Source organism: Martes martes, assembly GCF_963455335.1.
Source record: "Martes martes genome assembly, chromosome: 6".
NCBI lineage: Eukaryota > Metazoa > Chordata > Mammalia > Carnivora > Mustelidae > Martes > Martes martes.
In genome coordinates this window covers 23,567,310-23,591,842 of record NC_137893.1, presented here as the reverse complement: position 1 = coordinate 23,591,842, position 24,533 = coordinate 23,567,310, and the positions used below count along the sequence as shown (strand labels likewise).

At 41.5% G+C, this 24,533-nt stretch overlaps 1 protein-coding gene across 2 annotated transcripts in view; it reads left to right on the top strand.

The window, feature by feature from the left end:
• The window catches only part of AFG1L (AFG1 like ATPase), a 218,417-nt gene extending 195,294 nt beyond the window's left edge, over nucleotides 1-23,123 (top strand). Inside the window, exons 11-13 of one of the 2 annotated variants that reach the window (XM_080807282.1) lie at nucleotides 16,499-16,639; nucleotides 19,943-20,056; nucleotides 21,948-23,123. In XM_080807282.1, the coding sequence (XP_080663408.1) occupies nucleotides 16,499-16,639; nucleotides 19,943-20,056; nucleotides 21,948-22,076 (384 nt within the window). In that variant the 3' untranslated portion in view covers nucleotides 22,077-23,123. Of the gene's footprint in view, nucleotides 1-16,498; nucleotides 16,640-17,423; nucleotides 17,476-19,942; nucleotides 20,057-21,947 lie in introns of those variants that run through there. The other variant, XM_080807283.1, reaches the window with a different exon arrangement.
• Nucleotides 23,124-24,533: the final 1,410 nt, after the last annotated feature.

The following is a 24,533-nucleotide window of genomic DNA, read 5'->3' as shown; positions in this document are numbered from 1 at the left end:
ATGGTGTCATTTATTTCCCTAATTCTGTTCTCGTGGCTTCTAAACTGTTTGTTTCAGGCTTCCTCCTGATCTTTTTCTCTATCTGTTTGTCCTCCAGATCACTAATTCTATCTTCTGCCTCAGTTACCCTAGCTTTTAGAGAATTTAGATTAGATTGGAACTGATTGAGAACATTGTGAACATCATCCCTGGTGGCTTTCACTTCTGCCCTAATCAATTCCATTTTGTCATCAGTGGCTTTCTCCAGCCTAGCTATTGCCTGGATAATTGTTAGCCTGAATTCCCTTTCCGACATACTGTCTATGTCCATATCCAATAGCTCTGATGCAGAAGGCCCAGTCTCTGAATTTTTCTTCTGTTGGGCATTCCTCCTCCTAGTCATTTTGGTGAGAGATGGTTGAACGGATGTGTAGCTGAATGTATTGACCGTGGTGCAGGCAAGGTGCACCCTGGAACCCTACTGCCCACTGGCATCTTCTGCCCCCGTAGAGATCCAGAAGTGTATAATTCTAATCTCAGGCTGATTTCATGGGTGATCAGAGTTCTTTGGTAGGTAATTAGCTCACTTTAGGGGACAGGTTGAAACAGCGCCTCCTCCTACTCCTACTCCTCCACCATCTTATCTCCCCCCAGTCTTCATCAGGGGGTACCAAGATGGGTAAGAATTAGTCTCTACACTCATAAGGTCTTCATTTAGATGAGAAAATACCATCAGTATATAGATCACTAGAATGTAAGATAGATTATAATTAGTATTACAGGATCAGTATAAGCAGTATGCTTTGGGTAATTAAAGAGGAACTAGGCCTTAAAGGCTGGAGGGTTGAAGATTCTGCTGGTGGGGGAGAGTGTCAGGGTGGCTGTTTGGTTGTTCCTAAGAATAGGGGATCATGAGGGCAACCTTTGATCTTTTCCTCCTTTGAGGTTTTGTGTTTTTATGAAAAACACAGGAGTAGGAAATTACAGAGTATATTTAGAGAATTGAAGACTCAGGAGGTTTCTAATTCCATTAATGATAGAGTAGCATCTATTTGACCAACCCACTTTTACTTATTATTATTTTTTTTAAAGTTTTTTTTTTTTAATTTATTTATTTGTTAGAGAGAGAGAGCGCGAGCACAGGCAGACAGAGTGGTAGGCAGAGGCAGAGGGAGAAGCAGGCTCCCCGTCGAGCAAGGAGCCCGATGTGGGACTCGATCCCAGGACGCTGAGATCATGACCTGAGCCAAAGGCAGCTGCTTAACCAACTGAGCCACCCAGGCGTCCCAACTTATTATTATTTTTTAAGTAGCCTCCACACCCAGCAGGGAGCCCAATGTGGGGCTTGAACTCATGACCCTGATATCAAGACCTGAACTGAGATCAAGAGTTGGATGCTTAACTGGCTGAGCCACTGAGGTGTTCCCAACCCATCTTTAGATCATAACTGTAACTCTGGGCAAAATCTAAGAAATAACTCTGGAAGGCACTGTTGAGCAACCAAAAGCAGGGGAAAAGTGGAGCACAGGCCACACTGGAAGAAAGGATTGATGCTAGTGAATTTCTTACCCTCATAGTTCTTTGCCAGAGGACAGATCATAGTTGTTCTCATACGGAACATCTAAAACTTCGTAGAAACCTGCAATATTCCTAGCCTGAGGAATGAGGAGAGAGTGACTATAGCAGCTGGAAAATAAGAAAATGGTGGAAAGGAGAGAACCATGAAGGAAGAGCCCAAAACTCTTCACAGAGACTACCCAAATTGTGGGCTGACCTGTGAACTACACATGTGCAGCTAAGACTAAGAATACTGAAGAGTTTTCAGTTACCGCCTGTCACAGAGGAGACAGAGTTTGGAGTTTGAGATCCGCCAAGTTAATTACCTGCTGAAATAGGAACAGAAAAATCAATATAGTTTGGTGGAATAATATAAAAGAATTCCAAGTCTCCAACAGTATATCATTCACAATATCTAGAATATAATCTAAAATTGCTAGATGTATGCAGACACAGGAAAATCTGATCCACTTTTAAAAGAGAAATGAATGATAACAGAAACTGACCTTAAATTATACAGCTGATGGAATGAGAGAAGTATTTCAAAGTAACTTTTATAGCTATACTCAAGGATATAAAGGAAAATACGCTGATAATGAATAAACAAATAGGAAGTGTTAGCAGAGAAATTAAAACCATAAAAAAGAACCAAATGGAAATTCTAAAACTAAAAGTTGAGAATTCTAAGCCTAAAAATTTTGAAGTTTATTGTATGTACTTAATACCAAAGTGCAGAAAACAGGAGAGTCAGTGAACTTCAATATAGATCAATAGAAATTATGCAACAATCTGAAAAACAGAGGAAAAAAAAATAAAGCAAAGCCTCATGGCATAAGAAACCATATCAAAAATCAAGCTGTATCATTGGAGCCCTAGAAGGAAAAGAGAAAATGGGGTAGAAAATATTTTTGGAGAAATAATGGCTGAAGTTTTTCCAAATCTAAGATAAGATATAAATATACAGATCCCAGAAGCTCAACCAATCCCTAAAAGATAGAAAGAAAATCACTCCTATGCACATCATAGTCATTCTGTTGAAAACCGAAGATGCAACCATGGAAACACTAGTATGATTAAAGGCTGCTAATGAACACCTGAAAACAGTGCAATACCATCATTAAACTCCTCAAAGGAAAAAACACCCAACAATCCAGATTCTTTTTCCAGAGACTTTAAGGGTCATGGGTGGAATTTAGATTGTATGTAGGAGAGTGGTATGCACTCAGGATAGATGGATTGAAGTCAGTACAAAGCGGTTTGCATATCAGGTGATAAATAGAGTTTAAATTAGAAACTTCATCAGCCTAAAACAAATGTCATTATTTTTTAACAGATCTATGTTGGATAATCTGACAGAGCTGTGTAAGATTGGCATTGCTACCATAGATGGAGGCTTTGTGTGCACTAGATAAAGCTCCCCAAGATGGGCGTGGAGTTAAGTTGATCACATCATGCCTTTGTGTGGCCCTTCCTCTAGATGGATGTTGCCCTCTCACCAGGGTCCTTGGCTTGGCAAACAGAGACAGACTCTCTGTCCCAATTGCCCCCTAAAACAGGTATACATGATATATTGGAAAGAACAAGGTGAACATGAGGGAAATCTGTAAGATTGGGTATAGAGAGGTCTCAGGGCCAAGGATGAGCCACCTAGGGCTCTAATGTTTTCAGTTTGGATGACCAGAGGGATGGCAGGACCCTTAACAGATATCTGAGGTCGGAGAAGGGGACTTACAAACAACTGGGAATCTAAGACTGAAGATCCAGATCTGGAAGTCGTCTATAGAGATGTATTAGTTTGAAGTTGAAAGGAGTCAATGAAATCACCTGAACTAACATTGAAAATGGAAGAGATGAGCAGTGTGGATGGGATTGGAAAATCTTATTGTGGGATTTAGTGGAAGGAAACAGAGTCAGGATCCTAGTACAGCTGAATCAAAGTTACATTAGAAACAGCTAAAATTTCCCACCATTTTCTTGAAGAATTCTTAAAAAGATTTTATTTATTTATTTGAGAGAAAAAGAGAGACAGCATTCACAAGCAGGGAGGAGAGGGAAAAGCAAGCTCCACAATGAGCAGGGAGCCCAATGCGGGGCTCGATCCCAGGACCCCAAGATCATGACCTGAGCCAAAGGCAGATGCTTAACCTACTGAGCCACCCAGGCACCTCCTTGAATTTTTAAAAATGGAAGTAATTTACTAGATTGGTAGCATCTTAGGACTTGGAGGTTACTTTGTAGACCTATGTAATAGGCCTCTGCTCTTAATAACTTAATGTAACTGTTTTCCAGCCTTGATATACATGGAAAAACTATAAAATATAAATTATTTACATTTACATGGAGATAAAAAATTATCCTGCATACCTTTTCCCCGGGTTATTGCGAAATAATTGACGTATGTCACCATTTTAAGGTTGAAGGTGTACAGTATGATGGTTTGATTTACACGGATTGTGAAATGATTACCACCGTAGGTTTAGTGAACATCCATTGTCTCGCATAGATAAAAAAGAAGAGTATTTGTCTCATAACTGAAAATTCGTACCTTCTGACCACCCTCCTCCATTTCCTCTCCTCCCAGCTCCCCACCTCTGGTAACCACAAATCTGTTCTTTTATTCTGTGAGTTTGGTGTTGTTTGTTTTTTAGATTCCACATAAAAGAGAGTTTAAGTTAGTTAACTAACAAACTTAGAAGAGGTATTGCTGTTTAGTATCTGAAGTTCTTACATTTTATGTCCCTTTACTTCCTATTTAAAAGCAGACTAAAAACAAAATAAGATTTAAAAAGAAATAGAAAACGAGGGGTGCCTATGTGGCTCAGTCATTTAAGCATCCAGCTCATGATTTTTGGCTCCAGTCATGATCTCAGGGTTGTGAGATCAAATCCGGTGTCGAGCTCCATGCTGGGCATGGAGCCTGCTTAAGATTGTCTCTCTCCCTCTCCCTCTGCCTCTTCTCCCTTCTAAAAAAAAAAGAAAGAAAGAAAAGAAATAGAAAAAGAATAATGCAGGCATGTATTTATTTATACCTTGGTTCCAAAAAGTACTATAGATACACATATACACCCACAAATAGAATTATGTAGATTTTTTGAAAGTAGGGCAAAGAGAAAATAGAGAACAAGTTGAAAGAAAAAGTTAGTATATATTAATATATGTCATAAACTCCTACAAGGTTCTCAAATTGAGCGGTTATATCAGCTCTCAGCCTTCTCTCAGTCAAATAGGGAGAAAGACGTTCAGTAAGTTCAAAGACAGAAAATCAGAAGTAAGGTTCTTTCTGAAACTTGGACCTTGCATAGAGGGACTTCTGAAAGACGCCAGCAGACGGTTTTCTCAGCGTTATCCCTGCTGCCAATGCAAGTGTGTATGGCACAGATTCTCGTAATCAACCTGGGGGGCATAATGAAAAAGCACTTTTCAATGAAACTAGTGCTATAGAGGTTAAAAAAGCACTTCCTGAGTAAACTTTTCTATTAATTATCAGGCTTGATCCGGAGGTCATTTAGAGACTGGATAAATGCTTATAGAGATTGGATAGACTCATGTTCAAGCCTCTCATGAATGTTGTATAAAACTTTGGGCAGCAGATAATTCAAGGTTGTCTTTTTGGTAAGAAGGTGGAGTGAAAGATTCTCTTGGTCTACTCAGTTTGAAGGATTCAGGCCTTTTTGTATCCAGAAGCACAGAGAAGCATTCAACCTTGCTCTGATTAACTTTTTAATATCTTTAGAATATGAATTAGCATTTTTCACCAAGTATGTCCATGATTTGGAAAGCAGAAGAGTGGGAGGAAGAATAATTCTTTATAGCCATTTTTTCCCCAGCTCTGATTAGGCTTTTTCAATATCCAGATCTAAGAGGACTGGGGAGACCCAATGAACTCTCTCGAGGAAGAGCAAAACAAAAACAAAATCTCTGCATTTCTAAGACTTTAACATGTTCAGAAGTGATCATCCTCAAATTTAAATTGAATTACTTGGTATTCTAAAGCTGCGTCTTGCTTTATAGTGTGTTGTTACTTTATATGCCTCTTCGCTTTGATTTCCAAAAGAAGAAGTTTGCGTGGATGGATCTTTTTTTTCATAGGCACACGTAGGACCAGTAGCGAAGGTGTAGAACAGCCTTTTGGAGTAATCTTTCACGTTTCTCCTGGATCTCAAAACCAGGCAAATTTATAACACGGTTTCCTCCAACAGAGATGTAGCAAATACTGCCCTCTACCGAGGGGATGCTCAGGATGGCTTGATGATGGTAGTCTTCAGCTACTGATTTCAGTGAATTTGGTAGAATCGTGTTTTTACTAATTACTTCGCCATTACTGTGTACATTCTTATTAAAATCATTATATTCAAAAATAGACAACAGGATGGAAACATATTTCAGCCTTGGCCACATACATTGATTTCCTTCTGTAGTCTGTACAATCAGATATTATAATGTCTGAGGCATTAATAATAATGTTTAAGTTTTAAATTTCCATTTTATACTAGCTAATAAAATATTTTTTGCCAGTGGGAAATTAGAAGGCGGTTGTTACAGCATTGTTTTAATAAATGAGTTTGTAAAATAATTCTAGTAATAGTTGGGCTATTTTTCTTCCCCAGCAATATTTTTTTCAGTGTCTGCTAGATTGCTAATATCTAGATTAGTCCTTTCAAAGAACTAGCTGTTTGTGCAGCTGAAGTAACTTTTTTGTCATTCTGTATGACTTGAATGGGTTAATTATATATGGTTAATTATCAATAGAGGATCACATTAAATTCCTTCTAACCAAAAACTCCTTTAAAAAAACTAACCAATGAAATAGTTATAACATACTCACATACATTTGTATATAGAATGTTTTTGAAAAGCCTCATGCTATCTGTGTTCCTAGATATGAAGAATATGGGTTCTCTTCTTATGCTAAATGTTCCATATAACACATTGTTCAACTAACTTGTTTAGTTCCCATTTTTCTAGACCCTGGTTTTCCTAGGGTTGGCTTGAAGCTAAACAAATTTTAGAAGCCACAAGAAATAACACCCCTTAATCCAAAGTGTGCCCATGGCTTCTTACAAAATCTAAAGCTTAAGGTCACCTGGCGGGCTCAGTCGGTGGAGCACGTGACTCTTGATCTTGGGGTTGTGAGTTCGAGACTCATGTAAGATCTTGGGGTTGTGAGATTACTAAGAAAAATAAAACTTTTTGAAAAGATCTTAAGCATAAACCTCTTGTTATCTTAATTCAGAGATCCTAGATACTAGTAGGAGAAAACTAGTAGGAGAGTCTAGCCAGGTTGAATAATCTTATGGGGAAGCCAGGTTCTAGAATGAGGATAGCCAAGGTCCGTGAGGGAGGCTGTGAGGTCATTTCCCTCAGCCTTAAAAACCAAAGAAGCAGGCCTGTTCCTCATAGACTCTAGGCTGCTTTCTCACCATCCCTCACTATAGTTAAATTGAAAACAAATGGATAAAATACTTGGGTAAGACTTTCTAATTCCAGAAGCATTTAGGGTTTTTCTGAGGGAAGGGATCTAAGGCATACTAATTTATTTGCTGTTGTTCATTCCTTTGGCATGGTTGATCCCAGCCTATCCCACTTCCCCAAGAAGCAACTCTTGAGTCCCCTGAAGTTTTCCATGTCTGTTAAACAAGTGAGGACTCCATCCTAGTCAGACGCCAGCTCCTCCTTAACAAGTTACAGTCTGGTTTACTCAGTCCCAGTGGTTAGAATGGTCCACGTCAGTAATTCCTGTCATCTCCTGGAGACGCTTTTGTAGTTTTTTTTGTCATTTCCTTGGAGCCGTATTGGCGCTTACATTCAGTGACGCTTGTTAGTAATAATGATGATGTGAACGATTTCCTACTTCTTCATGTTCTTCTAATGGTGGTTTTTTTTTTTTTAAGATTTTATTTATTTATTTGACAGACAGAGATCACAAGTAGGCAGAGAAGCAGGCAGAGAGAGGAGGAAGCAGGCTCCCCCGCTAAGCAGAGAGCCCGATGCGGGACTCAATCCCAGGACCCTGGGCTCATGACCTGAGCTGAAGGCAGAGGCTTTAACCCACTGAGCCACCCAGGCACCCCTCTAATGGTGTGTTTTTAACTTATCTCCACACTTTACATTTTGGCTTTCTGTGCTATAGACAATAAATCAGATGTCTTTGTGCCAGTTGTTGGGGTTTCTTTTTCCCAAATGAACTGGAAGTATTCCTAGGGATAAACCCAGCACAGTGCTTCTGATATATAGCAGGCGCTTAATAGATCTGATTTGATGTGGTTTGTGTTTTAAGAAAGTTGTCAGTTCTGGAATCTCCAGAATTTGGAGATTTATTACATACACAAAGCTAGTCAAGTCAGGGTGAGGAAGGAGTACAGTTGCCTCTGGTTTGCCACATTGACTTTTTGTTGTTGTTGTTTAATCATTGTTTCTACAAACTCTGTTAAAAATGCGACACTCCCCCCACCCCCACAAAGAGTACTGTATTTGGCCATCAAGGGGACAGGAGTTTAGTAAAGATCTGGTAGTTTTGGGTAGAACTAGCCTCCTACCATTGAGACTCTGTAAGTTAAGAGCAGTAAAACTTTGCCTCAGCCCACCAGAGAACACCTTCTAGAGTAGAATGTGTGTAAGAAATGATAGTATTTTCTGGAATGGTGAGCTATTTCCCGGTTGGATGTTACAGACTTCATAGTAATGAGATTTCTCATAGTAAGGGGCCATATTACCAATCTTGGGAAATTCTGTACTCTACAAATACACACATTTCACTGCGTTGTTTTTCCAATTATTATCTTTATTGATTTGATGCACCTAGTTGTTTTAACAAATTCATACGATATTCTTAGTTTGTTTTGAAAAGAACGCCTTCACCCTAATTCCATTAAAGTGCTTTTTTTTTTCCTATTAAAAAGTACTTCTCTTTAAGATACGACGTATTGTCATTTCTGTGTACACAAAGCAAGATGCCACACATACTTGTTTAATGAGGAGTTATCAGGGTGACACTATGAGGAATTTATAAAGCGGAGTCTATAAAGAGTAACCCTGAGGACAATATCATCTAGACAGCGCTTGAAATAATAATCATCCTACTTGAGCTGAAATAATGGTGGCAGAACAAGCATTAGCCGGGCAGAGAAAAAAGAAACTCGAGCTGACAGCTCATTCGTGTGTGCTGGAGTGGATCAACCGCTCCTTGCAGGGCAGAAGGCAGCCCGACGGTGAGGCTCGTGCATTTCACACTGGCGTGGCTTTGAGAAAATCCCCACTCCCGGCACCAGGGTCAAACCTCAGCGGACAGCTGTGCCGGTTCTCATGCAGGAGAAAGAAGACAGCAGGCAAGCTCTTTATTCCTCAAAGTTTGTTAGAGGAACTGTGCTACGTGTAATCCAGCTGTATACTCCCGGTAATTAAGGAAAACAAACGCTCTTTGCAAACTCATTATAGATTTAAAGTTCTTTAAGTTTTCATCAGGTTTCCCCAGAAACAAAGAGCTGGAAACAATAGTCGAGAATGCACAAAGCATCAAATAAGTGGGTTTTAATTGTTTCTGTTTAGAAAATTATTCAGATAACCAGCCACATCAAAGACTATTAAACTTTTTAATCGCTCAGGTAGAAAGACGGAGAATGTCATCATTATCTATCATAAGAAGAATCTGCATTAGATAACGCTCCTTGAATTTTGAGCTAGAATTACGTACTGAAGGATGCTACCAACTGAAGTGGCATTCGTACTCGAAAATAGTCACGTGCGTTAATTATTCATCGGACACAATGCAGAAATTTACAATACTAATTACGGTTTCAGAAGGTGTCTCGTGCTCTGGTTTACTTACGGAAGAGGATCGACTAACGCAAATGAAAGTATAAAGACTTACAACTGCTATAGATACCCTGTGTGTGCAATTCGGCGGTATGTTAGGTCGAAAGAGTGGAGAAACGGGTCTTTGTGGTTTGCCAAGTTCTTGCAAGATTTACTGCAAACCTTTTTAAGCAGTCAGGGGTTAGCATTGATTCTGAAGAAGAGATTGTGATAATGTGTTCGCTTATTCACTAGCCTTGTATCGTGCAAGATCCCGTTCCCCCTTCGGCTAGTTGCTACGGACACTCAGGTGAACGAGAGAGTACTGACCCTTCCGGGACTCCCCGTCTTGGACAGTGGAGTGAATGAGAGTGGCAAGGGCAACTTGGAATAGATTTGGAGCACCTTGAGCTCTTCAGTATATGCACGTATAGTGGTGACTCTTCCTTGTTAGGGGAGATGCAGGGAATCAGAGAGCTGAAAAACAAAAACAAAGAGTATAGTTTGGACTCAGTAAAGATCTTCGACATTGTCTTGCCACATCATTCTGTTTTTACTCTTTTGTCATAATAGGTTTTGTTTCTCTCCCTTTTGAAAAATACAGAAAAATCTAAAAAACAAAGGTGATAAATTATAAAATACAGTCCTCTAAGTCTATCACTCAGACCAATTAGAGATAACGATTGTTAGCATTTTTACATATTTACTTGGCCCTTTTCCTACATATCTATTTAGAGCAAAATAGGTACCTTAGTACGAATATAATTTTGAATTATGCTTTTTTTCACTTTTATTGTAAGCATGTTTCCATGTCATAAAACGTTTCAGAAACGTTGTTCTATATTGGTAATATATTCCATTATATCAGTGTGCCATAATTTATTGAGTCATTCCTCTGGTGTTATATTTTAAAGTTGTTTTGGTTTGCATAGTTATAAATAATCCTGTCTATTGCCTTTGGTTGAATTTCTGATCGTTAACTACAGATTGATTTCTAGGAACATAACAGCTGGGCCAAGGTTATGACTTCTTTCAGGGCTCTTTCATACAATCCAACAAATTTCTTTTGGAACAACTAAGCTAATTTACTTTTTTAGCAGCAATGGGTGTCTCATTACCTACTTGCCAGCATCGAGTAGTAATGACTTATTTTTCTTTGCAAAATTGCTATATGAAGAATGACACATCATTCTTGTTTTGTCTTTCTCTGGGTGCCAGGGAGCTTGACTATATTTTTCATTTGTGTATTGTGTTGCAAAACAGCAGAAGCAGGCAAAGCTTCTTGAGACCTAAGCTCAGAACTGGGAAATTGTGACTTTTGCCTCATTCTGTTGACCATGATGAATTACAAGTCCAGCCCAGACTGAAGAGCTAGGGAGATGTCATGCCTTAATGGGAGAGATGGAAAGTCACAATCCAAAGAGTGTAGACAAGGAGGCCAAAACAATTGGAGCCATTATTATAATCAGACGACCGCACATAGGCATTCTTCATTTTTCCAAAAATATTTTAAATAGGTTTAAAATTATCATAATTTTTTAGAGAATTTTTAACTTAATGCACTTCAATGCCCCCACACACATTTAAATACTGAATACTGGGGAAAGGGGGATCAGTAGTCCTGTGGCAACATACCATTTGGGTGGCACATAGAACTAGATAAGGTAATTTGTCAGCACCTATGTGTTTTGATGAAAACATTAACCAAATTTCTATGATATAATCAGAAGAAAAATAAACTTACAAAGATACATTAAATATAGCAAATACTGAATTTGAACAAACTTTTAAATAAAATCTCTTCAAATTTAATGAGAAAAGTTGGCTCCGTGAGCATAACTTTTTAAAAATCAGCTTTGATTTGAAGTGGCTTAGTGCAGTTCCTGATTAATAATTTTTAATGATAATAAAGTTAGCCAACATACAGTACATCATTAGCTTCAGATGTAGAGTTCAGTAATTCACCAGTTGCGTATAACACTGAGTGCTCATCACATCATGTGCCCCCCTTAATGCCCATCACCCAGGACCCCATCCCCTCTCCACCTCCCCTCCAACAACCCTCAGTTTGTTTCCTGTGTTGAGAGTCTCTCATGGTTTGTCTCCTCTCTGATTTCTTCCCATTCAGTTTTCCCTCCCTTCTCCTGTGATCCTCTGTGCTGTTTCTTATATTCCACATATAAGGAGTAAAACCATATAATTTTCCTTCTCTGACTTAGTTCACTCAGCATAATACCCTCCAGTTCCATTCATGTTGATGTAAATAGTAAAATTTCATCCTTTCTAATGGCTGAGTAATATTCCATTGTGTGTGTATGTGTGTATGTATACATATATATATATATACGTGTGTGTGTGTGTGTGTGTGTGTGTGTGTGTGTATATATCACATCTTCTTTATTCCTTCCCCTGTCAATGGACATCTGGACTCTTAGTTTGGCTATTGTGGACTTTGCTGCTATAAACACTGGGCCACAGGTGCCCCTTCAGAACACTACATTTGTGTCTTTGAGAGAAATACCTAGTAGTGCAATTGTTGGGTCATAGGGTAGTTCTGTTTTTAACTTCTCAAGGAACCTCTATACTGTTTTCCAGAGTGGCTGCACCAGCTTGCATTCCCACCAACAGTGTAGGAGGGTTCCCCTTTCTCCGCATCCTTGCTAACACCTGTCGTTTCCTGACTTACTAATTTTAGCCATTCTGACTGGTGTGAGGTGGTATCTCATTGTGGTTTGGGTTTGTATTTCCCTGACTCCAGGAGATGTGGGGCATTTTTTCGTGTGTCTGTTGGACATTTGTATGTCTTCTTTGGAGAATTGTCTGTTCATCGTTTCTGCCCATTTCTTGACCGGATTATTTGGGTTTTGGGTGTTGAGTTTGATAAATTCTTTATAGGTCTTTATCTGATATGTCCTTTGCAAACATCTTCTCCCATTCTGTGGGTTGTCTTTAGTTGTGTTGACTGTTTCCTTTGCTGTGCAAAAGCTTCTTATCTTGATGAAGTCCCAATAGGTTCATTTTACTTTTGGTTCCTTTGTCTTTGGAGATGTGTCTAGCAAGAAGTTGCTGCCCCTGAAAGGAACATGATAATAAAATTTTTTAAGTATGATCTGAAGAAAACTTGAAGAGAAATTTTTGATAGTTACCATCTTATGTGAACAAGAATCAAGCTTGCATGGAGAAAATTTGCTCAAGTTAAGACATGATGTAAATGGGAGTGTATCAATCTGGGCTGTGACATGGATTTTACCATCACTGAGCCTTTGATCTGGGGAACTCTGGTGCTTGACTGCAAGAGCTAAACGTGAGCTACTGGGGGATGCTGTCTTTCACCTCCTCCCCACTCTCTCTCTCACCGCCCCAGCATGAAGAAGCATCAGTTGAGCCTACTGTATAACTGAAATCAAATTTTACCCCAAATATGACATCTTTTATGCTTTTGTCAGACTATAAAGGAGAAACTACATGTTCAGACTTATGTTTTATTTTCTTTTTTAAATGTCCCTGAGGGGTGCCTGGGTAGCTCAGTGGGCTAAGGCACCTGGATGACAGATATCTTGGTGGACGGAGACAGCAGGAAGGACCAGAGGAAGCAGCTTTTATCTGCTGAATACAAAGGCGGAGCAGACTGGAGTTAGCCGAATTGGTCACTTGTGTAGGCTGCGTGACCTCATCAGCTCAGAACTAGGTTATTTGATTAGTTAATAAAGAATATAGCTACTATATATTAAGTATCTGTCTGATGTATGCCAAATAGGTACCATGCATATATCATTTCATTTGCTTTTCACTGGAACTCCGTAAATAGCATTTATGGAGCACTTACTGTGCGATGGCCACTATTAAAAGATCTTACATGCGGTCAGTACTGTGAGATCAGGACAAACCTGAGATACGTCCTGCCATGATCCCCCATTTACAGATGAGGAAATGGAGGTTCAGAGGGATTGCTTAAGGTCACAGGACTGGAAGGGGCAGACCAATGATTCCAAAGCATCTTAACATGGTTTTGCCCCACACAGTTTGACTTATTTATGTAATGAAAAATAGCATTTCTGAGTAATAAAGAAAACCCCCAATCTCTCACAAAAATCAATCCTGAAAGTTTGTTGATTCTTGGATACTTCACCATCAAAGCCATATAAGAAGACACTCTTTTAGATACCTTCTAAAGCTTTGTATTTTAAATTAATATTAGTCGTATTGGAGCTGATTTCCTTGGGGGAAAAGACGTCTTTCTTCAATTAATATATTTCATTCTTCCCATTTAAAAAAAAAAGATTTAGTTATTCCAGGGGGCATGGGGCAGAGGGAGAGTCATAAACAAACTCCTTGCTGAGCACAGAGCCCTAGGAGGGGCTCGATCTCATGACCTTGAGATCATGACTGAGCCAAAACCAAGAGTTAGATGCTTAACTGAGTGTGCCACCCAGGCACCCCCATTCTTCTTATGTTTTTAAAGAAAAAAGTAATATTGTTATCCTTTTGTAGCCTAAATTGGGATTTCTTTGGCAACAAATAACATTTCTTAATGTTAATGACCTTTTTTCTCTTGTGGTGGTAAAACAAAACAATGTAAAATTTCCCATTTTAACCATTTTTAAGGGTACAGTTCAGTGGCATTAAGTACCTTCACATTGTTGTGCAACCATCACTATTGTCCATTTCTAAAACTCTCTGCATCCCAAAGTGAAACTCGGGATCCACTGGAAACAGTAACCCCTCATTGCCCCCATCACCGTTGTTTTTAAAGGAGATAGATAAGTACATAAAGCTTAATTTTCTTTCCGTGAATGAGCACATAATTGTTTTAGGGATGTGAGCGAAGGGGACATTTGCTAATATAACGGCAAATGCAGAACCTTCTGACAAAGGTATATAATTTGTAAAAAGAGCTGAGTGGGCAGAATCCTGATTTCCAGTTGCCCTAGGCACTTCAGGGCCCCTCTGATGATGATTTTCCTTGGGAATGTAGTTATCCTGATAGAAATCACATCCGTGCATAAAGAACAAATTTAATTATACATAACTATAGACCTGAGATGAGCTGTTACCTTTTTGTACATATACTTTATGATTTACAAAACATGAGACACTAAATCCTGACTGATCTCAAGAAAAGTGGTACGTGTAACCCTCAGAACCTGCGTGTCTTGTTGTAGGAGTTTTGCTGTTTCCCCAAAGAGGCCGTATGTGGCCTTACCCCCGCTGTAGGGAATTGTCTTCTTTATGTGGGATCCCACAGTCTCTGATGGTCCCTGCTCTGACCCTGAGGTCTGGCAGACGCACAAAGACTAATTTAGGATTTTGGATGGGGTCAGTGGTGGAACATAACTAACCGGTCCTATTGAGAACATCTTCAGCTTATCATTATTGAGCCTAATCGTTTGGGCTCAAACTAATCGAAATAAAAAGCAGCTAAAGTGATCTGAGTGCTAATGTGTGCCCTAGGCACTGTGCTAAAGGCTTTATACGTATTCTTTTGTGGAATCGTCACAATCCTGTGAGCGAGAATCAAACTCCCATTTTATAGATAGGAAGACTAAAGGAAGAGAAAGATGATGTGACTTGCCGAAGGTATACCATTAATAAGTAACAGACTGAGGATTCACTCCTGGTCCCTAACAGGCTTAACAGCAGGGTTCTCTCCTAAGAGAGCCCAGGTTAAACAGACAAACCCCAAACCCCACACTCCAGTTCCTGTGTGGCCCAGTGAGTAGGGGAGTCTCAGGCAAGGCCAGCCTGGAGGGAAATGGGAAATGGCTGGAGGTAAAATGGAGGTAAAGGCTACCCAGCCAGGGGAGGGACATGGGAAAGCAAGGGTCCCCTCTTCTGGCCCCATTTGTTACCTAGTTGGTGAGAGGAGATGGGGGGAAGGGACCTTTCTAAGTAGATTTCCAAAGGAGCTGGGTCGTTCTTTGTGCTCTCTCCTGTTTCCTGCCCCTTTGCCAGGGTCTTGTAATTTCTGCAGCCTTCGTAGAGCTGCTCTCCCTCGAGGGAACCACTTCCCCAGAGTTTGACTCTGATTTACTCTGGCCTCTGCACACCTCCACGAGAAGTCTCTTTTCCTGACTGTGACTTGTTTCCGCTACCTGTTAGGGGAGTGTAGGCTTCATTGGTTGGGCTCTGCAGTGGGGATGACGGTCTTCCCTCCTCACAAATCCCTCATTCTCCCAAGAACATAGCCAAATCTGCATTTCTGGAAGAAGTTTTGATGCAAATGACTCCCCCAGTGAGGGAGACATTTCTGGACAGGGAGCAGTGTTGACGGATTCTGCCAGAAATTGAGGGGGCTCAGCCGTCTGTGTCCCAGGGATGGGTCCTGGTGATGCAGGAGCTTCCAGGAGTACCTCAGAGTAGCTCCTGGCCCACTCAGGCCCCGGTCTCATCCACGCTGTAGCAAGGGCCAGAAACACTCATCCACGTGCAACTTAAAAAGACAGGTAATGCTTGCTGGGAATGTTCCTAACCCCAAAGAATGTTTGCTGATAGTTTTCATAAATTTCATGAGTTAAAGTCATGTTTTGGGAATAAGTGCCTTATATCGTAGGTGGCTCCTTTGTGGATAATTTTGTGAACCTTGAGTGTTGTACCCTCCTCACAGTAAGAGGGAACAGTCTGCACCAAATTGTGCTCCAGGCCTCTGACTGCCCCGGTCATTAACCCGTCCAGTATTTCCTACAGAAGTTAGCTACGTTCACGACACTGCACCTGAACAACTCTATTTCAAATTAAATGAGAGAGATTTTCTGATGATTTCGCACTGAAAGATAGTCTTTATTTCAAAATGGCGACAGAAGAGTTGGCACACCATGATAAGATGGCCCGTTTAGCAGCAGTGACAGCTTGCAGTGGAGTCATAGGAAGGATTTGTTGGGGCACGTTTACAGTTATGTCATAGAAATTTAAAAATGGAAGGCTGGGGTGGCTCGAGTTACTCTTTCACTAACCACCACACTCTTGTCTTCTCTCTTGCCCCTTTTCTACATCACTGTAGAAAATGACGGTAGACACCCTCCTAAGCCCACAGTGAAAACACTGCTCCGTTTGGTCAAGCCATGCCAAAGCTGCCGCCTAGATCACACCATGACCAGAAAAAGAGGTGTTTTCAAATTCAGGGCCGCTGGATTTGGATTCAGTTTTCTAGTCTTCATTTTCATTTTAATTACAGCCACTTGGAGCCAGTGACTATCTGGAACTGTCAAAGAATTTCGATACAGTATTCTTACGAAACATTCCCCAATTTACGCTGGCCAAGAGGACGCAGGCTCGAAGATTCATCACTCTCATTGATAACTTCTATGATTTCAAGGTAAGGATGTAGTGCATTTTTCTCAAGACTAAACAAGTCGGATGGCCTGGACTGGAATCCTGGTTTATTCTCTGTGCCTCAGTGCCCTCATCTACAAATTGGGGGATAATAGTATTTACTTCTGAGAGTTGTTGAGGGCAAGATAAGCTAATCCATGAAAAGCACTCAGAGCAACTCTTGGCACAAGCCAAAGGCTATATACATAATATCAGTGATAGCAGTAAAAGTAGTGGGATTGTCAGGCTTCCATCAGAAGACACTGCGATGTTAACAATGCCATCATAGACGAGAATGACAATGAGCACGCTTGGTGATGTATAGCAGAATGCCTTACCTAGATCGAGTGCTCAGTTAGTTCACGAGTTGCTTGAATAAATAATGAAAAAATAATGAATGAACAAATGAATGAATGATGAGGGACCCTCCTCACTATTGGAACTCTCTCTCCTTGTGACCCAGAAACCCTCATAACTAGCCTTGCATCATCTTGTTTGTTTGTTTAAGCCATGAGCCCGTGTCCATTCATCAGATGCAGTACAACCTACTGATTAAAGAATTGGCTTTAAGCCAGGCTGTCCACCTCAAGGACCACCTTAATCTCTCGAGCCACAGTTGCCTTCTATAGAAGAAAAGGGGGGAATAATAGTTCTTATTCCGTATGATTGTTGCAAGGATTAAATGAGCACGTAAGGCACGTCCCATGAAGGTGAGCCCCTATAAATAGTCTGTATCTTTGGGGCGCCTGGGTGGCTCAGTCATTTGAGGACCCAATTCTTGGTTTCAGTTCAGGTCATGATCTTGGGGTCAAGAGATCGAGCACCCTCGTCGGACACCACGCTCAACAAGGAGTCTGCTTGAGATCCTCCCTCTCCCTGTACCCCTCCCTGCCATGCTCAGGCTCTCTCTCTCATAAATAAATAGATCTTTTTAAAAATATATCTATAGGGCGCCTGGGTGGCTCAGTTGTTAAGCATCAGCCTTTGGCTCAGGTCATGATCCCAGAGTCCTGGGATTGAGACCCGCCTCCGGCTCTCTGCTCAGTGGGAAGCCTGCTTCTCCCTTTCCCACTCCCCCGATTGTATTCCCTCTCTCACTGTCTCCTCAGTGTCAAATAATAAACTCATATATTTATATACATATGTGTATATATATATATATATATATCTGTAAATACATATTTATAGTAAAAGCATAAGTATGACTTCAAAATAGAGTTAAATATCCATAGAGTTAAATATATTACTAGTAAATACAATATTTCTCCTTATTGTACAGAAATAGATAGAGCAGTGATTCTAAAATTGAAGGGATTTTGAGGGGAGGAGGAAAGTACCAGAATCCACTGGGAGGAAGAGGTGAAATTTTAATGTTTCTTTTATTCATTCATTCAACAACCTTTCTCATGCCAAGTGCAGTGCTAAATGTTAGAAGCTCAATGACAGGCAAAACCAGATCTGGTGCCTGCCTTCATAGAACTTACAGTCTGGTGTCAGAGAAGCAGTCATCAGATATCCACAGAACTAAATGTGAAGTCACCCCTGAGAGCTGGTCTCTTGGAGGGATCGAGAGAGGAGTATGGTGCCGTGAGGATCCGGGGGAGAGTAGGCTGATCTCTGGGGGCGCTGGGGATGGACCTAGGGAAGTCCTGCTGAGGATGGCCTACATCAGAGTCCCCCGGGCTACTTAAGATCCACGTTCCAGAGCCTACTCCACACCCAGTCCAGTAAATGAACCCTGATCCTAGGGGATGGACCTGAAAACCTGCATGTTCGCAAGCTCCTCAACTGCTTCTTACAAGTGCTGAGAAGTGATGCCTAAACTCCAAGGCAGGGGGAGGGGCCTTTGCAGCAAAGGCCCTGGGGCAGGCCTGAGCGTGGAGGGCACCTACCTTGGCTCAGGTACATTGCTGAGAGGAGTCTGCCATAGTGAGGGACATCCAGATGGGCCACACACACACTCCCAGAGGGCTGGCGTACATGGGCTCAGGGAGGCAGGAGAGGCAGGAAGCTGAGAACACCAGAGCTCGGAGTTCAGGTCCTGTCACTGACCAGACGCCGCTCTGAAATAACCATGTGGGGTCCGGAATGAAAGGAGTGAGCCTGGAGGTGGCCGTCTGTTTTTAGAGGGCTAATGCTTCAAGAAAAAGTGGTAGAGGGGGCATTAGTAGGTGGTTCTTAGAGTAGGAGAATTGATAAAACTCTCATCTACATTTCAGCTAGGAATACCTCAAAGACAACATATGGTCCCCAGCCCTCTGTCCCATCCCCTCGTCCTGTTTCACACCCACCGTTTCACTTCTTAGTTAATGGGAAGGAAGAGTTCTATGCAATGTGGCGGAGAGCCAGAACTGCTCTCCTAACATTTGCTTTAACTACATCACACATTTAGAGTTTATGTTCTTTGTTTAAAGAATAGTTGCAGTGATCTTATTTCAGAAATTGGGAGCATCAAACAGACATTAGTCTGGACTGTATTCATGGAAATTTGTGCAATCAGGGTATTCATATCTAAATAATGAAAATAGGGTCATTTGTGATTAAAAGTAATGTCCAGGAGAGGGTAGAAGGCCATCCAGATACGGAAAAACAATTCCCAAATGTCATACATTATTTTAAGGTCTTGGCATCATTGTTTAAATAATGATGTTTAAAGGGTAGCTGTGAATCCTGAAAACAAATTCAGAACTTGTTAAACAACAAGAAGAGTATGTTTGTATTTAAACTGGTGGACATAAAATTTATAAAGATAGAAAAGCTGTTTCCAATATATGGTCACATGTGCACACTCACTCAAACACTGGGTAATCAAGAAATATTCATGTCAAGCTTAGTCTTTTTGAAGAATGTCTTGGTACGATGCTGATACAAATGTGGGTTCTAGACAGTCAGGGTCTAATGAGAGTAGTGATGGTGTTGAACTTACCACTCACCTATGCACAAGTGCACGGAAGGTCCTCCCCGCCCGCACAGGCCCCAGACAGCCGGGTGTAAATGGCCGCCCCAGGGCGTAATGGAAAGACCACCGGACTTCGAACTGGGAGACCTGAGCTGGCACTATGAGCTGAGTGAGACCTCTCCAGGCCTCAAGTCACCCAATAAAACTATTGCTCCCTACTCTATAGGTTGTTACAAGCTGTGTGGAAATCTTTCGAAAAGCACTCTGCAGTTTAAAAATATCCCATTAAAGAGACACAAACTTAGCACCCTGTGATGGCAAACAAATGTTATTTTGTGAGGGATTTGTTCCTGCCTTCAAGGTGTGAAATGTAAGGAGCGCCACCTTTCAGGCATCTTCCTCTTCCAGGTGCGCGTCATCTGCTCCGCAGCGACCCCTATAGGAAGCTTGTTTTTGCATCAACATCATGACAGCGAGTTGGAGCAAAGCAGAATCCTGATGGATGATTTGGGGCTGAGCCAGGTAGGCAATATCACATGATCTCTTTTTATTATAAAACAGCCTCATTGTTTTTGGTTTTATACGTGGCTACATTTTGAAGAAGGAACACAGTATATATTTAACCATTGATTTGCTGCTTCCTCCTAAAGCCAATAGAGCAGACTTCTCAGTATCACTAAATGTAAAGCATATAGTCTTAGGGTAGAAGAGATCTTCGTGCTCCGTTTTTGCATGTAACGAAAACACAGCCCAGAGAGGAGGACCGGTGGGCCTATCGTCACACTGATGACTAATGGCAGGCCAGAGCTGGACACCAGGTCACCCGTGTCTGGTTCTGGGCTCGTTCTGCTACACTATGTGCCTTTTCTAGATACTCTTCATGTCTACTGGATTTGTAGAGCACAAGATACAGTGTCCAAGCATGGGGGCGGGCTACTTCAGTTTAGTGAAGTGCCTGGCAAGGCCCTTGGTTTACAGAGAAATCCATTATTCATCTGCCAGCCCCATTCTGTAAACATTTCAGGAGCACCTGTGGTGCGGGGCTCTAGGGACACGCTGTGGAGAACAAGCCAATCTGGCCTGTTTCTCCGGGAGTTTGGGGTCTGGTGATTTGCCCGAGGCCAAGTGGAAGTGATTTTACATTTCCTCCTTCTATCTGAACATTACAGGGTATATTTCTCAACAGTTGAAATATTAGTCAGAATTTTAAAGCTGTCCGTAAACACTTACCTCCAGAAGGAGGGGGAGCCCCATTCTTCCAACCCCAGAGGTGATTTCCTCATTTGGAATGAGGAAACGGTTCCTTATTGACCTGAGTAGAAGTTACGCATTCTTAGGAGTTTGGGGGAAATGAGGCCTATAACTCATTTAAGAAGTGAACTTTCCAAATAAGACTACTTAAACCTATGTGTAGAAATAAAGAGTTGCTTATAAACCCATATGCTGGTGGTCTCTTTAAAAGCAATACATCTATCCTAGTAATGTCTTTTACTATTTGAAAAGATATACTCGAGGGGCCTTATCTTTTCCATTTCTAAAGTTCCTTAAATCATTGGTTCTTCAAGTTTTCTCCCTAGGATCAGGGTTCAGAAAGAGGGCCAAGCAAGCTCTGCATGCAGGGCTAACATTACACGAGGAACTGAGGGCTCGTGACCGCAGGGTTCTGGGGCTTTGCAGTGGGTGAGCCCAGAAGGCACGGACTAAGGAGTCCAGAAGTTTTCTCTTTCTCCTCACAGAGAGATCCCCAAACTTAACCTTAGTTAAGTAGCTCAAGACCCGGGACAGCTCTGCCTTCCCAAAGTGGACTCACAGGCCGGATCTCCAGGCCCACAGACCTCCCTGCCCGCCAGTGCAGAAAAGGCTCTGCGGGGGCTTGGCCTCAGGGCCACCTGTCGGGAATGTGGCCCAGCCCGGGGCGCTCCAGAGGAGCCTGTCAGCCTCTTCCTAACTTGCCCGAACCTCTGTTTGTTGGTGTTACTTATTTCTGCTGGCCATTTTTGGAGAAAGAATTCGTTTTCTGTCTGACATTGTCCTTCCTTTAGGTCTTGCAGGAAATTTTCGTCCTTCAAAACCTTTCTTCATTCAGAAATCTTCGTATTTGGATTTTGGGGCATTGGTTCAGCATCACTTGTTTTGCCTGTTGTTTTCTCCCTGCTGATATGTTCTGTCTATTGGTGATTGGTTTAAAGTAGTTGAATCTCTAGTCTAATTTAAGAGATTGTATGTGACAATACAGAACCTTTTATAATCCCAACCTAAAAAGGTAAACCTAAAATGTTGTTTTAAGCCTGTACTTAGTTCTGTAAATTTTTATTTGTGGTGGTTTTAATTGGTGCTGGGTTTGTTCGTTTGTTTGTTTTTGACTTTGTTTTTTGTTTGTTTGGGTTTTTTTTGTTTGTGTTTTGGTAACCAGGACTCAGCAGAAGGACTCTCTATGTTTACTGGAGAAGAGGAAATCTTTGCATTTCAGCGCACACTTTCCCGACTCACCGAAATGCAGACGGAGCAGTACTGGAATGAAGGGGACAGAAGCAAGAAGTAACCATCGCTTTTACGTGAATAAAACTCGGGACAAATGATTACGGCAGGGAGAACTCTTTTTTATGGGACTTGAAGGAATCATTTTTCTCATCATTAATTATGTACTTTGTCCTCTGGACCATTTTTTATCTCAAATTGCTGTCAAAGATGGAGTGGATTAGTTAAGTTAAAGCCATTGTTATGGGTTTACTTTTTGCCTATTTATTTGGCTTTATTTCTGCACTACAAAATTAAAATCATCACTCCTGAAGATTAATGTAGGACCAGACATCTTGGCTTCATATTAAGCCACCTGAACAACACAAACACACACACACACACACACACACACACACACACACACACACACACGACATATGCACGCAAGCACAGGCACAATTAAATGCAGTGTCATTCTAGACATCTCCAAGCTTTCGCTACCTGGTAGCTGCATGTGACAAACACACCTTTTATGAGAGGGGGAAAAAAACCCTACACTTCAATACACAGCAGAGAAACTTTCTGATTCTATTATAAACTAAAGAGAACCACATTTTAGAATATGGGCTTATACATGTGATTTGGGGGCTCTATAAATTACACAAAATCTCCTAGGCCTTCAGGTTTCCTCACAACTGAGAGTATGTTTTTTCACTCTGAGATCAAGCTTGGCAGGCGGGAGCGGATCTTATGTGGACACAGAGTTGCCTGAAAAAATTAAGGATAATGTCACCATAGAATAAGGAGCGAGGGTGTCAAATTCTAACCGACAGTCAGAGCCCGCAGTCCTGACCGCCGGCAGGACAGATACCAGGAAAAGGGGCCAGTGAAAGCGAGTCAGGAGGAAACAGAGACCTGGACACACCAACAGCAGAGCGGACTCACATTCAGCTGAGCCAGCAGGACCCCGGGGACGCGAGGCTGCTTCCCACCACCTGGACGCATTTGCTCTGGTTGTGGAAGCCCACCCCCAACCCTTGCTTCTGCTTCTGCGATGAGATGGGTTTCGTGGTTAAATAGGGAAGAACACTTGATGAACCTCCTTAAATAAAATCCGACTTTTCCTTCACTGAGGTCATTCCTTGATTCATTCAGGCACCACCTGACTTGGCTAACTCTTTTCACAGAAGGGATCTTTAGTTGAGGCTGTTAGGAGAGTCTGAATCCCTCTTCAAGAAAAAAAGGAAAACGTGACATCTTTTACAGTGCTGTGAAAATCAGGGTTTTTTTTTAGGGGCAGGCACAATTCCAAAAAAATGGTTACAGTTGTCAACATAAGTAAGCTCTTTGAATCTATTTCGTTTGTAAGTGAATGATCTATGCATGTGAGTCTATTTTGGACGTTAACCGAAGTCAAGCAGCTAGATGGATAGGGCACCCAAGTGTAGAGAAAAGTTTAAATCATGGCTTCTGAAAATTAAATGTGGGTTTAAAAACGTTGAAGTTTTCTAAAATTGAAGTGTAGTTGACACAATATTACTTTAGTTTCAAGTGTACAGCGTGATTCAACAGGTCTATCTAACATTGTGCTGTGCTCGCCACAGGTGTAGCTGCCGTCTGTCCCCACACAACACAATCAAAGTACCATCAACAGTAGTCCCTGTGCTGTGCCTTTTTTTTAAAGATTTTGTTTATTTGAGAGAGAGCATGAGTTGGTGGGGGGAGTTGGGGTGGAGGGGGGGTGAAGCAGATGGAGAGGGAGGGAGAGGCAGACTCTCTGCTGAGCAGGGAGCCCGATGTAGGGCTGGATCCCAGGACCCTGGGATCATGACCTGAGCTGAAGGCAGATGCTTAACCTACTGAGCCACCCAGGCACCCCTATGCTTAGCCTTTTAATCCATAACTGGAAGCCTGTATCTCCCACTCCCTTTTACCCATTCTGCCCATCCCCTTTCCCCTCTGGCAGTCATCAGTTCTCTATATTTATGGATTTGTTTCTGCTTTTTGTTTTGTTTTTGATTCCACATGTAAGTGAAATCACACGGTTTTTGTCTTTCTGTCTGACTTATTTCACTAGCATAATATCTTCCAGGTTCACCCATCTTATCGCACACAGCGAGATCTCATACCCTTTTATGGCTAAGTATAAAAATATCTTCATTGAAGTGAAACAAAAAAAGGGTTCAAAAGAGCCACACTTATTGCCAGACATTGACATGATATAAAAAAATTTATCCTTGAGAGTTATATAATTGTCCCTGTTTATAGATAAGGAACCAAGGCTTGGAAAAGTTAAGTAGCTGGACCTGAGATTCACAGCTATAAAACTCACGGACTGTACCATACCACCTCTATGGAAAAGAGACTATTTTGAATAGTGATTTAAAAAAAAATCAGTGAAGGGGGGCCTGGGTGGCTCAGTGGGTTAAAGCCTCTGTCTTCGGCTCAGGTCATGATCTCAGGGTCCTGGGATCGAGTCCCGCATCGGGTTCTCTGCTCGGCAGGGAGCCTGCTTCCTCCTCTCTCTCTGCCTGCTTCT